We start from the raw sequence: 15633 nt of genomic DNA, 5'->3' as shown, positions 1-15633 counted from the left end.
TAGAACATATGAAATCAATTAAAATCTCAGCATTTCTTTTCGTTCTCTGTCCTCTTGTGGCGAGAGACGGCATTACAACAAGCGCCAATGAAGCACCTTCTTGTGGCAAGAGAGGGTATACCAACAAGCGCCATTGAAGCGCCCTCTTGTGACAAGAGAGGGTATTACAACAAGCACCAACGAGTCGCCCTCCTGTGGTAAGAGAGGATATTACCACAGGAGCCAATGAAATGCTCTCTGGTGGAGGGAGAAAGCAGTCCTGGTTCCTTCCACACACATATTTTGTTCGTGCGTTTTTGCAAAAAAGTTCTCAAACGTATACCAAATGTGGAACAGCACATTGTAATTCTTAAATGGGTTTTTCCAGGTAAACCTGAAATAATTGTGTTGAAATAATCTATTCTGGAACCAGTGTATAGTGAAGTGTGTGGTGGGGACGGGGACAGGAAAAAAAGTGACATTTGATACAATTATGGGACTACCTGTCATCTGCGATGAGCATCAATAAAAACAAGCACGGGTGCAGTGACACTCAGTATTTTTCCAAAGTTTAATAACAACATTTACGGAAGCTCTGAACCGCAAGATGGAAAAAAATAAAAAATAACGGTGAAAAAAAGTTTCTCATATACTTCCTGAGCAAAGTCTTATTTTTTTTCCTCTCTTAAAAAAGAAAATGCATGCGGTACCAAACTTGGCCACCAGGTGCCACTATCAGTAAACATGTAATCTTATGCTTTTAATGCTTTCTCTGTTAAGATTCCCCCCCCATAAAGGAATGTATTGAGGAAAACGGGAAACATGGGAAAATTATTATTATGTCTGTCTGTCCTTTTGAAGTGTTAGGGTACATCTGGTAATGTTAATATTGTTGTAAGTAATCAAATTTCTAAACTAAAAAGATAATTTATAAATTATATCCTCTCGACTGAACTAATAATAATATTGGTTCAGTCGGATTTTGTCTTAAGGTTTGCAAACCCTTAAATCAAAGCATCAAAAGCATAAGATTGCATGTTTACAGATAGCTGCACCTGGTGGCCAAAGGTGGTACTGCATGCATTTTTTATTTTTATTTTATTTTTTTTGAGAGAGAAAAAAAAATTAAATAAGACGGGCTCAGGAAGGAACTGAGACACAATTTATTTTATTTTTTCACCGTTATTTTTTTTTTCCCACCTTGCGGTTCAGAGCTTCAATAAATTATGCTATCAAACTTTGGAAAAATACTATTAGGCTATTATCAACTGTGAATTTAAAAAAATATTAGCCTACTCTTCTGTGCAGCTGCTGGTGTACCAATGGCTATAACCTCGGTCTTAAAACAATGTGGTTTCAGAAAAGTTGCATCCATGTTTTTATTTCACGCAAACAGTCAGTAAAAACCGTATACCGTACATAAACGAAACACAATAACAGCCGCAAAAGGGCGTCGTTTTCGGGAACAAGATGGAAAACTACAATTCCCAAGTTGCAATATATCTGCCGTTGTCACGTGACTCACATGTCCAGGTTAAAATCCAAGCGCAGCGCGAGCCGACTGTTCGTTCTCTCAACTATGGTTCCCTTTTCAGACCCGAGCTCATTTTCGTCTCCTTCTAAATGCTCTACCAAGCATTTAAATCTAATTTACCATGTCGATTTTGACAGGCATGTGCTCAAAGGGAAGGTCGCCCTGACTGTGGAAGTTCTGGAAGATAAATTCTCTTCACTGGTATAGTTTTCATTTGGTTCATCAAAACTGTCAATGTCTGATTCATTGTAGTGCATATACAGAAGGGTGCATGATTAAGATACAATGTGCCGTGCTTTGCTTTGATTTTGACTGAAGGGAAACTGACACAGAAAAACAGTAAGAGTATTTTCAACAGTAGATCAGGACTGGGTTACATATTCACCTGAACTTGATACAGTTATGATAACCAACATATTATTGGATGACTTCTCATAATATTTGAAGCCTATTGTTCATGAACTGGATACAATATGTCATCTTTTGCAAATGTATTTGCATATGCAATTTTCATTGATTGTCACATTAATGACCAGATTAATGCACCAGACCTTAACTTTGATTTCAGGAGCTTACAAATCACATTAATGAACTTTTTACCTGAGCTTTGACAGACAGGCGCTCAAAAGGCAAGAAGATTTCAGAGATATACAGCTGAAATTGCAGTATGCCAAAATTTTGCATTTCCATTTATGGCTTTTGCAAATCAGGTGGTGCACAGTGCAATTAAATATGTGAGAATTTGATTACTGTTTAGGGTTTAACAACTTGTTTTGACTAGATGTGACAAGTACATCACAACAAGATGTAATTTTCACTATCAAGTGAAATCACCCCTGTTGACGGGAACAGTGCAGTTGTATGATGTCAATAAATAATAGACAATAAATTAATTAATATTTCCTTGTTCAAATGTATTTATTATTTAAATGAGATCTTTATTTTAAGAATAATTATTGTGTATAATTATTCCTAGTATTCACATCTAATAAAAACAAAATGTCTTTTGATGTGGGCAGCTCTGTTGCATTTTCATTTAGATTAATTCATCCATAGTGACTTTAAAAATGAGGAATGCCACATCATAAGCAATAAGTACCCTTAGTAGTGCATGAAACTGATCCTTAACAGACAAACGTAATGTTTGAGACTTAATGTTTTAATGCATATTCTTTTCTTTCTTTCGCTCTAGACTCTGGACTCCAAGGACCTAAAAATCTTCAAGGTTTCTGCAAATGGCCAGGCGGCTAAGTTTGCTTTGGGGGCTCAGCACAAATTTAAGGGAACCCCTCTGGAGATCACTCTGCCTTTTCAGCTCTCACGGTACTGCTGCAAACTTCATGCTGTTAGTGTTGCATACTAACTTTTAAAAGGAATGTTCTAGGTTCAGTACAGGTGATGCTCTATTGACGGCATTGCTTGCATAATTTTGATTGCCACAAAAAAATAATTTTGACTCGTCCCTTGTTTCTTGAAAAAGAGGCAATTATCAGGGAATTAAAAAGGACTTACAATGGAAGCAAGAGCATTTGGAGGGTTTAAAATCAGAAATATTTTTACAGATATATTTGTTAAAGCACTTATGTGCATTATATTGTACATTTTTATTTTTTTGGGGCATTAAGGTTGTTAATCTCAGATTTTGCTCTTCTTGAAAAATGTGGTGCATCCTGTTTAAATATCAATTTTGATGCATTAATTTCAGTTTTAGGCATTCAGAAAGAAAACAACATAAGTAAAGATTTTCAGACGGTGGCAAAAGTTTTGCAAAATTATATTATGATGTTTCTGAAAGGGATTGTTCATTCCAAAATGAAAATTCTCTCATCATTCTATAGATCCATACAATGCAAGTGAATGAAGATCAGATCTTTGTAGCTCCAATAATCACATAAAGGCAGCATAAAAGTAATCCATACAACTCCAGTGGATAAGTCCATATCTTCCGAAGCAATTTGATAGGTGTGGGTGAGAAATAGATCAATATTTAAATCCTTTTTTACTGTAAATCTCCACTTTCACTTTCTTTCCACATTCTTTCTTATTTGCATTCTTTGTATATATTGCCACCTACTGGTCAGGGCTGTTCAAAGGTGGAGTTTAATAGTAAAAAGACTATGCACACTTATCAAATAGTTTTACTCGTGACTTGTGTAAAAGTGAAGAAGTCATTGTTATTTTAGTGCCTCTAGTGTTCAATTTACCAGAAAAATGCTGCGATATGTACAAAAATCCACATAAAAATCGCTTTACAAAAACGTATGTGCAGTATCAGACCAGATCGAAGATATTTGCCAACTTTGGCCTCCAAATTTAAATGTTATTTTTTCATTTAGTTTAAGACCGTGTTTAAGTTGGCTTTGTGTGCTTTTAGTGGGCAGCATGTGATTGTGGAGATTGAACTCGAAACTTCACCTAGAGCCACAGCACTACAGTGGCTGACTCCCACGCAGACTGCTGGAAAGAAACATCCCTACCTTTTCAGCCAGTGCCAGGTATCTTCTTACCATCTCACAGATCATTGCACAATCACACAGTCTGTGTATGCATGCGTTCATATGTACAGAGTGTGGTTACAGTGCAGTTTCCTTGAAATATTATAATTTGTGTTCCCTTGCAGTAGAGACCACAGTGCTACATACTCATTCTATGCCAGTCTCCTTAGGTGCTCATTTCATCTACTGTCTGCATTTTCTGCTTGTGTCTGACATTAGGGCCATTCTAACAGCGTTGACGTCCTCAATTGGAATGAAATTTAGATAATTTATATATTTATTTGGAAATGATAAAAATGCACGTTTAGGTTTGTGTTCATTTGTAGTCATTATAATTAGCTTTATATAAAAAGCAATAGAAGTCTTTGTCCTCATTTATATAATTTGTGTAAGTCTCTCTCTCTCACTAATTTTCATATTGTGGAACTGAATCAATATCAACAAAGTATTTGACCACTAAGAGAGATAAGATCATGTTATATGTTTTGTTAAAACAGGCCACTCACTGTAGGACCATGGTGCCCTGTCAGGACACTCCATCAGTGAAGCACACTTACTATGCGCAGGTAACATGCATGAACAGAACAAATTACTAATTAAACATTCAATGAATTGAACCAAGATAAACAATCAAACTGAAAGCGAACTTGATCGAATACAATACCCTAATTAAAATTGACAGTTGTTTTGCATGAGCACTGTTTGTGTTTGTTTCAGGTGTCTGTCCCCAGAGAGCTGGTGGCGTTAATGAGTGCATTGCGTGATGGTCAGGAGCCAGATCCAGATGACAGCAGCAGAGTTATATATCGTTTCAGACAGCTGGTTAGTTTCACTTCCTCTTCCACAATGAAAAGTTTCAACACAGAAGCATTCCGTCTTTAATCAGCACAGATTGCTCTATCTTTTATGTCTTTCAGGTTCCCATGCCCTCTTACTTGATCGCCATAGTAGTTGGTGCTTTGGAGAGCAGGTGATCTTTCTTCTCTTTAAAACTCGCTTAACATTTCCCTCTTTTTCTCTGCCTCAGTTTATTTCTCACTTAGTTTATTCTGGTGTTTAAACATAGAAAAACTAATGTGTCTTGTAATTTAGAAAAAAAAAAAAGAAAAGTTTCATTTACTACTTGGACATGTTTAATAGTTCACAATGCAGAGTTCCAAATATCGTCAGAGACATGTCGCGTATTAACGCCTGTTAAGTTTTCAGCAACTTGTTGTTTTTGCTGCTCATTTTACATGCAAAGTCAGTCAATCCTAACAGGTCATTTACAAATAAAAGTCTTTAAGTTTCAGGATCAAAAACAGGCTTGTTGAACCTAAAGCATACTTTAATTTTGATGCGAACAGTTAGCGTCTACGTACAGTCGAAACGGTAGCCTTTCAAAGTATAGTTCGTTTGACCGCGCGCACCTACACAGGCAGATGGCACATGCACGCTATGGCTGCAATGGAACACCGGACGACTTCTGTTCAGGAGTTAAGAACTATAAAGATATCCTTCAGACTTGAGTTATACAAATGGTGTCTCCTAACCTCTTTACACATGCACTCTTAACGGGCACATCCACTTTTGTTGTTTTCACCTTCATTACTTGTTGTTTAGCAGATATTACATCTTCTAGTGCTTCTAAGTGACTGCAATGGTTAAACTGTGAGTGTTGCCACCTTGTGGACCCACTAGTTACTGCATATAATTCCAGGCGCATGCGCATACTGCGTGTTCAGAGAATGCTTCCTTAAGAAAAATTAAAAAAAAATCAAGAAGGCTCTGTCTGTATCCTGCAATTCTACTACAAGTTCCAAGACAAGGCATGCCCACCACAAGTTACACCCCCTCCAAATAACCAGTAATATGTGAAGGATTGGAACTCACATTCTTATACAGTGATTGTTGTGTTTATTTGGAGTCCTGCAGCAACCCTACACCTACCATTTAACAAAGATAAAAAAAGTTTGTAAAATCATTAGAAATATACCGCACATTAAAAGTTGTTTTGAATACAATCATACTGCCATATCAATGAAGGGAAGCTAGCAGTATGCTAAGCTAATATGCTAATTGAGTAGCTTGTAAGCCATCTGGAGAAAATGGAACAGAAATTATTATTTTACCATTTATATATTTTTAACAATAAAGAGCACTTCCACAAAATTACTCATTAAATAAGTTAGTTTACCATTTACTTCTTTGGTTTAATAATATATATGACATAATTAAAAAAGTATTCCTTGTCATATTTAAAGAGTTGAGCGAATATGGATCATACAGCGATTGTATAGGATTTTAAACGTTCTTGTAGCCAGTAGAATCGTTTTAAGATCCAAGGGGGGGCGTTACGCGTTGTGGGTGTGTTGTGAAGTGGGGGTTCCATGTAGTCACACTTAGATACAGATACACTTAGAGAAAGAGCAACACACGTTCAGTGCTCGAGCACTCTGCTGATGACCAAATTTGCATCTGACCAAATGCTTTGGGCTTTACATTAACAATTATTTTTATTTTTTAAATTAAATGCTACGAAAAGTGCAAAATAGGACCCTTTGAATGCATTTTGCAACCATGGGTTCAGTGTGCAAAACAATTTTACATTAGTTAGAAAGACCAATCACACCTTGTGGAAACCAGTAACTTCTCAAAAACTCATTGTCTCAGTCTACTCATACTTCCTTTAATAACCACCACATTTACATTTTAGTCTATATGTGATGGACGTGTTATGTTTTCAGAGAAATTGGCCCGCGGTCCAGAGTTTGGTCTGAGAAGGAGTATGTGGATGAGGCAGCCTTTGAGTTCTCAGAGGTGAGATGGTTCTTTGATGCTCTAGATTAATATCTCAATGATCAGTATGTAGACTTTTCAGATAGGTGTGATTAAACTGGTTATCCACAGACTCTCAACCGTAACCACTGACTGCCTGCCTGTTGCTAACTGATGTGACGGATAAAGATCTCACTTTTCTGTCTTCCGTTCTCTCTTTCTCAGACTGAAACCATGTTGAAGACGGCTGAGAGTCTGGCCGGGCCTTACGTGTGGGGCCAGTATGATTTACTGGTGCTGCCTCCATCTTTTCCATATGGAGGAATGGAGAACCCCTGCCTCACATTTGTCACCCCAACCATCCTGGTCAGTAGTATAATCAAACACTCACACGCATTCTTCTTATCTGTAACTTGCTTAAAAACAACTTACAGTAATGTCTATTTGTTGCCTTGTTTACGTTTATGGTCACAATAAAAAATAATCAGAATAAAAATGTCAGCAATGCTGTGAAAAACTGTTTATTTCTGTCTTTTAGGCTGGAGACCGATCACTCGCTGGTGTAAGTTATCGGTGTGCATTTACAAGGAGTGATAAAAACAATTGTTTAGTTTGTGCACGAAGAGTGTTTTATTTGTTCTAAACCAGATTCTGTATATTTTGCTGATGTAAAATTGCTCCATGCTCATCTTACATGCATCTCTCCCACTGCAGGTAATCGCTCATGAGATTTCTCACAGTTGGACGGGAAACCTGGTGACCAATAAGACCTGGGAGCATTTCTGGTCAGTTCGCATATACTGAGCTTTCAACCAATATGCAAAAACAGGCAAATCAACCCAGACTCCACTACTTTTGCTGTTCTATTGGTTACAATGGTCATTATGCCTGAAATATAAGTTGCATACTGTGTTGGAACTTGAAGGGGAATGTTCGCCACTTTTTTTTCCCATGAAGTTCATGTAACAGCCCTTCGTAGGTGTAGAAAGCAGGAGCCGGCTTAAACGCTTAACATTATTCACTCTGAACAATTAAATTCTGTTTGGGCTTTTCAGCCATAGCACACACACAGGCTCAGTTCTCATTCCCCTCTGGGATTCTCGTCACCCCTTTATCTCCCAAACTCTGCTCACTAAAACACAGAACAGCTGTTAGAGAAATTATACACAGAGTCCTGGTCTCGCTCTCCGTTCACAAAGCAGCGCTCGACCACGCCCCATCACCACAGTACATTTTCTTGCACATTGTCTTAATTTAGTTTATGACAATTTCCACACTTTCTCTGACTCTTAAAATTACATTTGCTACTGTACCTACTACATTTAAGACCTCTATATCTAAATGACCACTGTTAAATGACTAACCGCAACATGCTATATTGGCATAGTTCACACTGTTGTTCTTCTGGGCGGCCAATAGCAGAAAAGTATGTACTTTGAAATGTAATGTGGCTTTTCAAAAAACTTTGAAAAGCCAATTTCCCTTTAAAAAATATAAGGCCTTAAAGGGTGTAACAACTTTTTCTGTGTCTCCAGGTTGAATGAGGGTCATACGGTGTATATTGAGAGAATGATTGCCAGGTGCATGGAGAGTGAACAACTCCGGCAGTTTAAAGGCATAGGAGGATGGAAAGAACTTCAGGAATCTGTAAGATCAACACGCACAAAGACAAAATATTAATCTTTTCCAATTATGCACTAAACTGCTGTATCTACAAATTTTTCATTGTAAAAATAAGTTACTGTGGTATTGTTGTTGTTACTGTAGGTGAAACAGTTTGGAGCAAATAATGTCCTCACGAACCTCGTCCCAAACCTGCATGAGGTGGACACGGATGAGGCCTTCTCATCTGTGCCCTACGAGAAGGGATTCGCTCTGCTGTATCATCTCGAGGAACTTATGGGAGGTCCAGGTATGTAATATTGATGCTTCATGGATTATCTCTTGTGGGGTTTGAATATACAACCTTTTTGTTACCAGCCCGGATCTTGTACCACTAGGTTAAACCACCTGTGCACATGTGTAACACCATTTTGTATATATATATATATATATATATATACATACACACACACACACACACACACACACACACACACACACACACACACACACACACACACACACACACACACACCCCCTGTCTGTGAATTGCTATTGCTATTTGATGCCCATGCAGGAAAAAATAAATATATGTCTTTTCTTGTATGAATTAGAGGTCTTCATGGGATTCGTAAAGTCCTACATTCAGCTGTTTGCCTATGGCAGCACAACCACAGAAGAATGGAAGAACTATCTGTTCACATACTTTAAAGATAAAGTGAGGACCACAACAATTTGTATTCATGTATGAATAAATATATACACATGCATGTATCATTCTGTATGCAATGTGCTCAACAAGATTTGGCAATTTAATCATTGTCTGTAAGGACTTTATGGATTCTAGACACTTGTCAATAATCGTAAAGCATTTCTGATGAAATTTCATGATTACATAATCATGATGTGTTACCAATGGGTTCAAACATGATTAATCTAATCCTCTTGTAAAGATTACATTTAATTCTACAAGGGAAACTCAAATTTAGTTTCAAATAAACTGAAAATGGGAATTTCAGTATTCAGAAGGATTGTTTTTCTTGTTGTGAATCGGTTATTTGGAAACAGTTTATGAAGAAGTTGTTGTAACTAGTGCAATTCAGCAAGTTTCAGGATTTCTTTATGCTCTGTTTACAGTGTAACTGATCTCGCTTTGATTCTCTGCATCAGGTGGACATCTTGAACAAAGTGGACTGGAATGCATGGATGCACACTCCAGGAATGCCTCCAGTCAAGCCACAGTGAGTACTTGTTTGGTTTACTTAGCTATACTTTGGGAACAAATTTGTCCAGCTCAGTTTGACAAAAACTGGCATTGAGGACATTTTAAGGATGCCCTCATTTGGGAAAACTGTTCATTCATTAATTTTAATAAAATTTTTATTTAAAAAAGTTATTTTATGGGTAGGGATATAATTAGATTTATATAAAAACAATGTACAGCCGTGGCCAAAAGTATTGGCAGTGACATCAATTTTGTTTCGCAAAGTTTTATGCTTCAGTTGATGTAGTGTTGATTCACATTGTTTCTAGATTATTGTGCAGAGTGATCAGATGCATTTTAAATAATTGCAAAAAGCGTGATCACAAAAACACAAATTTCACTGTTTTTGGCCCTGGCACAAAATTACCAGCTAACATCATTTCACCAATCATATCAGCAGCACCTGTGTGAACAAGTACTAGTCAGGTGAAATCACTATCATTCTGATTGAATAGAGCAGATTGATTGCTATAAAATGAGGGAAGAAGTGCTTCCAATCATGGTGTTCTTGTTTGCAATGGTTACTTCTAAAGAAAGATGTGCAGCCATCATCGCTTTGCATTAAAATGGCTTCACATGCAAGGAAATCGCTGCAAAGAATATTGCACCTGAAAGAACCATTTACCGGATCATCAAGAACTTCAAGGAGAGAGGTTCAACTGCAGTGAAGAAGGCTTCAGGACGTCCCAGAGTGTCCAGCAAGTGCCAGGACCATCTCCTCTGGAGAAGTCAGCTGCGGAATCCTGTCACCACCAGTGCAGAGCTTGTTCAAAATTGGCAGCAGGTTGGTGTGAGTGCATCTGCACACACAGTGAGGCGAAGATTTTTGGACAATGGCCTGGTGTCAAGAAGGGCAGCAAAAAAAGCCACTTCTCTCCAAGAAAAACATCAAGGACAGACTGAAATTCTGCAGGAAGTACAAGGATTGGACAGCAGAAGACTGGTGCAAAGTTATTTTCTCCAACTGTTTGGGACATCTGGAAAATCGATAGTCTGGAGAAGAAAAGGTGAACGCTATCATGAGTCCTGTGTCGTGCCAACAGTGAAGCATCCCGAGACCATCCATGTGTGGGGTTGCTTTTCATCCAAGGGAGTGGGCTCACAATTCTGCCCAAAAACACTGCCATGAATAAAGAATGGTATCAAAACATCCTGCAAGAGCATCTTCTCCCAACGATCCAGGAGCAATTTGGTGATGATCCGTGCATTTTCCAGCATGATGGAGCACCATGTCACAAGGCAAGAGTGATAATGAAGTGGCTCGGAGATCATTACATTGAAATTTTGGATCTGTGGCCAGGCAACTCCCTGGATCTTAATCCTCAACTCAGAGCACTAATAAAAAGGCAAGAATAGATCTCCATCAGTCAGGATTTGACCCAGAAGCTGATAGAGTTTATGAAGAACAAGGGTCAACGCTGTAAATATTGACTGTCTGCATATATTTAATGTTTTTGCCAATAAAAGCCTTTAAAACTCATGAAATGATTATTGTTTTCCAGTATACCATAGAAACATGTGAAAAAATTATCTACAACAACTGAAGCAACAAACTTTGCAAAACTCAATTTATGTCACTGCCAATACTTTTGGCCACAGCTGTATGTCCAAAGTAACTAACTTGAACTCTGCCTTTATGCACAGGTATGACACCACTATGGCTGACGCTTGCACTTCTCTGTGTCAGAGATGGGTAAAGGTGAGACTCTCAAAAAATTTTTTTAACTCTTTAAACAATACCAATGTTTCAATATAAGAGCTTCTTTTCAGAAGTTCAGGCAAAGCTCTCTCTTACTTTTTCTCTCTGTATGTGTGTCTTCAGGCAAAAGGAGGAGATCTTGCAAGTTTCAGTGAGGCAGATGTGAAGAAGTTAAACTCTCATCAGCTTATCGAGTTCATGGCTTTACTACTGCAAGAGGTAATTAATTAGTTGCTAAAGGAAGCATCAATATTATTATTGCTCATACTTAAGGTTAATCCCTAACCTTAAGTATTAAGGCCCAGGTATATTTCGTTTTTGCGTGTTCCAGATCGCCTTGCACCTGTCGATCGTGTTGCTTTTGTAAGTATACTTTTCTGACCGCAAAAGAATAGGAACGTGTTCGAGGCATGCGCACTACAACTGCTTTGTGACACTAATGCCAATGGCCAAATTTGACGACACACACAGCTCAAGCCACGTGGCTGTGCTGATGCGTTTGTGTCACACATACTGTGCACAGAGCATTCCGCAACATGCACACCCGAAGATTGCGTTGGCACATACCTTGTCCTGCACATTTGTGCTATGAAAATAAATTATACCTCAAATCAAGCAGCTTGTTAAGGAGAGGTGTGCCATTACTGAAACCTTCCAATAAATAAAACCTTTGAAGAGAACCTGATGAAGACAATAATGGACTCAATCAATGCCTAGTTGCAACAACCCTTTATGTTAAGAACATCATTAGTTATGTTAGCCAACATATTGTTCTACACTTTAGGCTGTTTAGGGTTCTCAAAATTCCCAATTGTAACCTTTCACAAGCTTTCAAGCTAAATCCACCAAATTTGGCACAGACCTGCAGACTGTTCTGAATTGGTTGCTATGACTTTTCTAACTGAGCCGATTAAAAAAATTGTCCCTGTTATGAATAATCCTTGGCATGTTCAAACAGACCAAAGAATGGTCGTGATTTCAAACTCCAATTATCAAACCATTCAAATGTAAATTGACTGTCCAGCCATCCATCCAGTAAAATCTTCAATTATCAAGCTTTTAAAACTATTTTAAACGTCAGCACTCAAGGCTTTCAAGTCAGCATCAAAGGGTTTGTCTTGACAAATATTTCCTATCTAGGTATAACTAAGTATATTATAATTAAGGGGTTTGTTGCAACTGGCTCTTTTGATTTGGACAGAGACATTTTTGTCTATGCCAAATGTAAATGTATACCCAATCAGTAATCCAACTGATCATGATGCATGAAGCGGCGAAGTTTAAGCAAGCTTTTAGAACTTCCAATTTTTACTATAAAGGTAACGAAAGCAGAAGTAGTCTTGAAATGTGTGTTTTCTCTACATGTGTGGTTTTGCATCAGGAACCCCTTTCTCTGTCCCACATGAAGAGGATGCAAGAAGTATACCAGCTAAACAGTGTTAAAAATGCAGAGGTCCGCTTCAGGTAAGCAGGACCACTTGCTTTGATTATTTGTCTTTTGAAGTGTCATGCTATTAAAATAAGTGAATGATAATGTACATGCATCTGTGACCTCAAATTGTGTTTCTGTATGCATTTATACAGGTGGTTACGCTTGTGTGTCAGGGCACATTGGGAGGAAGCGGTTTCCCTGGCACTGAAGATGGCTACTGAACAGGGCAGGATGAAATTCACCCGTCCCCTCTTTAAGTAAATAATCAGTTTCTGACAATTCATGATTTGACCAGAAAAATTGGTCCCTTGTGTGTGTGTGTGTGTGTATATATATATATATATATATATATATATATATATATATATAAAAAAATGTAGGCAGAAAATTCACTAAAGAATGAGGAACAGGACATTACAGAACAATTGGTAGTCTTGTAATTTCCTTATTGCAGTAATCAGCATTTGCTTGTTTGCAGTCTTGGATACACACTTTACAAACTTGTTCAAGAGTCCAGTTTGTTGTCGCATATACAGTAGGTGCCAAGCCATTTCAAAGTACTCTCTAACTTTGTCTCTCCCCCTCTACCCTCGTCTCTCTTTTAGGGAAGTTTACAACTTCCCAAAGTACAGTGATGAGGCACTGAAAACTTTTAAGGAGCACCGTGGAGCACTGCACCCAGTCACAGCAATGCTGGTGGCCAAGGATCTGAAAGTCGATAGTTAATACATTGGATTCTGACCATCTCAAATTCCAGCAGTATTCAATGTGCAAAATTGGCCTTCAAATATTATAACTAGGTAAATGTGCATAACCGTTTTCTCCTGATTATTCAAATCCTGCACACACATATGTATCTTGATGTTTCAGTCTCAGGGTTTTTAAAGGAAAGTGAGGAATATTACATTTTTCACTTTTAAAATTTCCAGTTGTTGAGTGTAAAATAAATAAATAAAAGAGCATACCTTAGTATGAATGATCTCCTATGTAATACTCTGAAATAAACATCTTTACATCTTTATCTGTACTTTTTGTCCAACATAAAAAACCTGAACAATTTAAGTTTGCTTATGCCAGACATACATGTTCACAACCCACCTCATCACTACCATCTAAAGTTGGTATTGTACAGACACTTGCTTAGTCAAAGCATCTTAAAGACATCTACTCTGAGAAGAATCTGTGCTTTTGGGATTTGTACTTGGAAACTTTAGATTGCAAGTCTGGATGTATGTCCACCTGTAACAGATTGACCTAATTAATTTAGGTGCCAAGCATGTCACTAAATTTCTTCAATCTTTGAGTCAGTCAAACATACAAAAGGATTCACACATTTAAAGTAGGAACCCTTAATATGTGGATTTAGTATTAACACACAAACAGCTCAATTCACAAACTGTTATTCATTTTTGAACAAAATATATAAATAAGAACAATATACCTGAAATTCAAATACTCAATTCTCATTTCAGGGGCTCCTTTAGCATGACAAAACCCTTCAACAAAAATAAGTCACTTTTCAGTTTCAATCAAATACTTTTAACTCATTTGGGGTGCAACCCACCAGTTTCAGAATTAATTGTACATGCAGTTCACATGAACAGTTCTTGACTGAGTTCACAATTCAGCATAGTAGCTTATACTCCAGAGTCCATATGCATATAGGCCTTTAAGAATCCTTAAGCCCATTCAAACCAGCATTATGCAAACCAGTTTACTGTGCAGTTCAGAAAGAGTTCTTTCAGCACTTCAAACAATATTTACACAGTCTCATGGACACTCAACTGGCAAACTCAACATAAGAATAAAAGAAAAATCAATACTTGCTTGGTCCTGTTCAGTCAGTCAGACGAATGGTCTGCTCTCCATTGTTGTTTGGACCATCAGTAGCTTTCTCTGAACATCCAGCAATCTTCCAAAAAAGTCCATAGGCAATCAATTAACTTTACATTCCACCTCATAGTTTTTTTTTTTTTTTTTTTTTTTTTTAGATTTGCAGGGTTTAACTTCCCACATTTTTCCATTGCACAAGGCATTGCCCTGAACCTGCTATCTTCAAACTCTCTTAAGCCATGTGCTCCAGAACATCATGTGACTCACACTCGTCACACACCTCCCATCTTTTTGTTGCCTGAAACAAACCTTTGGTATGCAAGTCAGGAGTGGGCCCAAGATCCTATTATCTTATCGGTTTCCAGACAAAAACATGTCCAAAGAGTCTTACAGTTTTTACTCAATTGATTTGGCACATTTACTGAAACAAACGTACAATTGTCAAAACTCTAAGTACAATCCTCACATCACATGGTACATTCAGCACACCACTCTATGTGACCTGCCAAAGGTGATTACACAAATAATTAACTCTCGTTTCAAATGTAAATAATAATCCATCAATGAATAAAACATTGTCATCCAAACAAAAGGTTCCTTTATCATTGCTTAGACCAAGCCTGTCAAAATGCAAAGACATCTTGTCAAATGACAGTGTACTCTGAAAGTGTGATAGTTACCCACTTTGTAATATTGCCCAATTACTAACATTGTATATGTAGGCAGCTGAATAGTACTGATGTCAAGAATTCATGGTACACACTATACTTTCAACAAAACATTAATACAAACATTTCTCATCATTCTATATACACACATTTTACAGCCAACCGAAAATACGAAAAGAAAGCTTGTACCGAAGAAACAGAAAGCACAATTCAGGAACTACAATATGTGCAAGAAAAAAGAAAATATGCTGCAATTTAATCAACCTCATGGGTCTTCCAATCTCTCTGTCTGGCCACAACATTGCATCTACATTACACCTGATATCCTCCCTTGCAATGGAACAAGGAAAAACTATTTTGGCATGACGCA

The 15633-nt window shown here is 37.6% G+C and overlaps 1 protein-coding gene across 1 annotated transcript; it reads left to right on the top strand.

Moving 5' to 3' along the window:
* Window positions 1-1527: 1527 nt before the first annotated feature.
* LOC127639144 (leukotriene A-4 hydrolase-like) lies at window positions 1528-13761 on the top strand. Its single transcript, XM_052121015.1, has 19 exons — window positions 1528-1714; window positions 2706-2836; window positions 3888-4008; window positions 4506-4574; window positions 4726-4830; window positions 4926-4978; window positions 6735-6807; window positions 6991-7131; window positions 7304-7327; window positions 7480-7550; window positions 8301-8412; window positions 8533-8677; window positions 8982-9085; window positions 9538-9608; window positions 11276-11330; window positions 11454-11549; window positions 12712-12794; window positions 12915-13019; window positions 13368-13761. The coding sequence occupies exons 1-19, from the start codon at window positions 1559-1561 to the stop codon at window positions 13486-13488; spliced, it is 1836 nt and encodes a 611-aa protein (XP_051976975.1). The 5' UTR covers window positions 1528-1558; the 3' UTR covers window positions 13489-13761.
* Window positions 13762-15633: the final 1872 nt, after the last annotated feature.

Source organism: Xyrauchen texanus, chromosome 47, assembly GCF_025860055.1.
Source record: "Xyrauchen texanus isolate HMW12.3.18 chromosome 47, RBS_HiC_50CHRs, whole genome shotgun sequence".
Lineage (NCBI taxonomy): Eukaryota > Metazoa > Chordata > Actinopteri > Cypriniformes > Catostomidae > Xyrauchen > Xyrauchen texanus.
This window is presented reverse-complemented; position numbering and strand designations above follow the sequence as displayed.

What these genes read in the sequence shown, in the direction of transcription:
- LOC127639144 (XM_052121015.1), top strand. Translation starts at nt 1,559, where the DNA reads ATGGTTCCCTTTTCAGACCCGAGCTCATTTTCGTCTCCTTCTAAATGC. An exon ending in CTGCCTTTTCAGCTCTCACG is followed by an intron (nt 2,837 to 3,887) that starts GTACTGCTGCAA and finishes GTGTGCTTTTAG; the next exon opens with TGGGCAGCATGTGATTGTGG. An exon ending in AGCACACTTACTATGCGCAG is followed by an intron (nt 4,575 to 4,725) that starts GTAACATGCATG and finishes TGTTTGTTTCAG; the next exon opens with GTGTCTGTCCCCAGAGAGCT.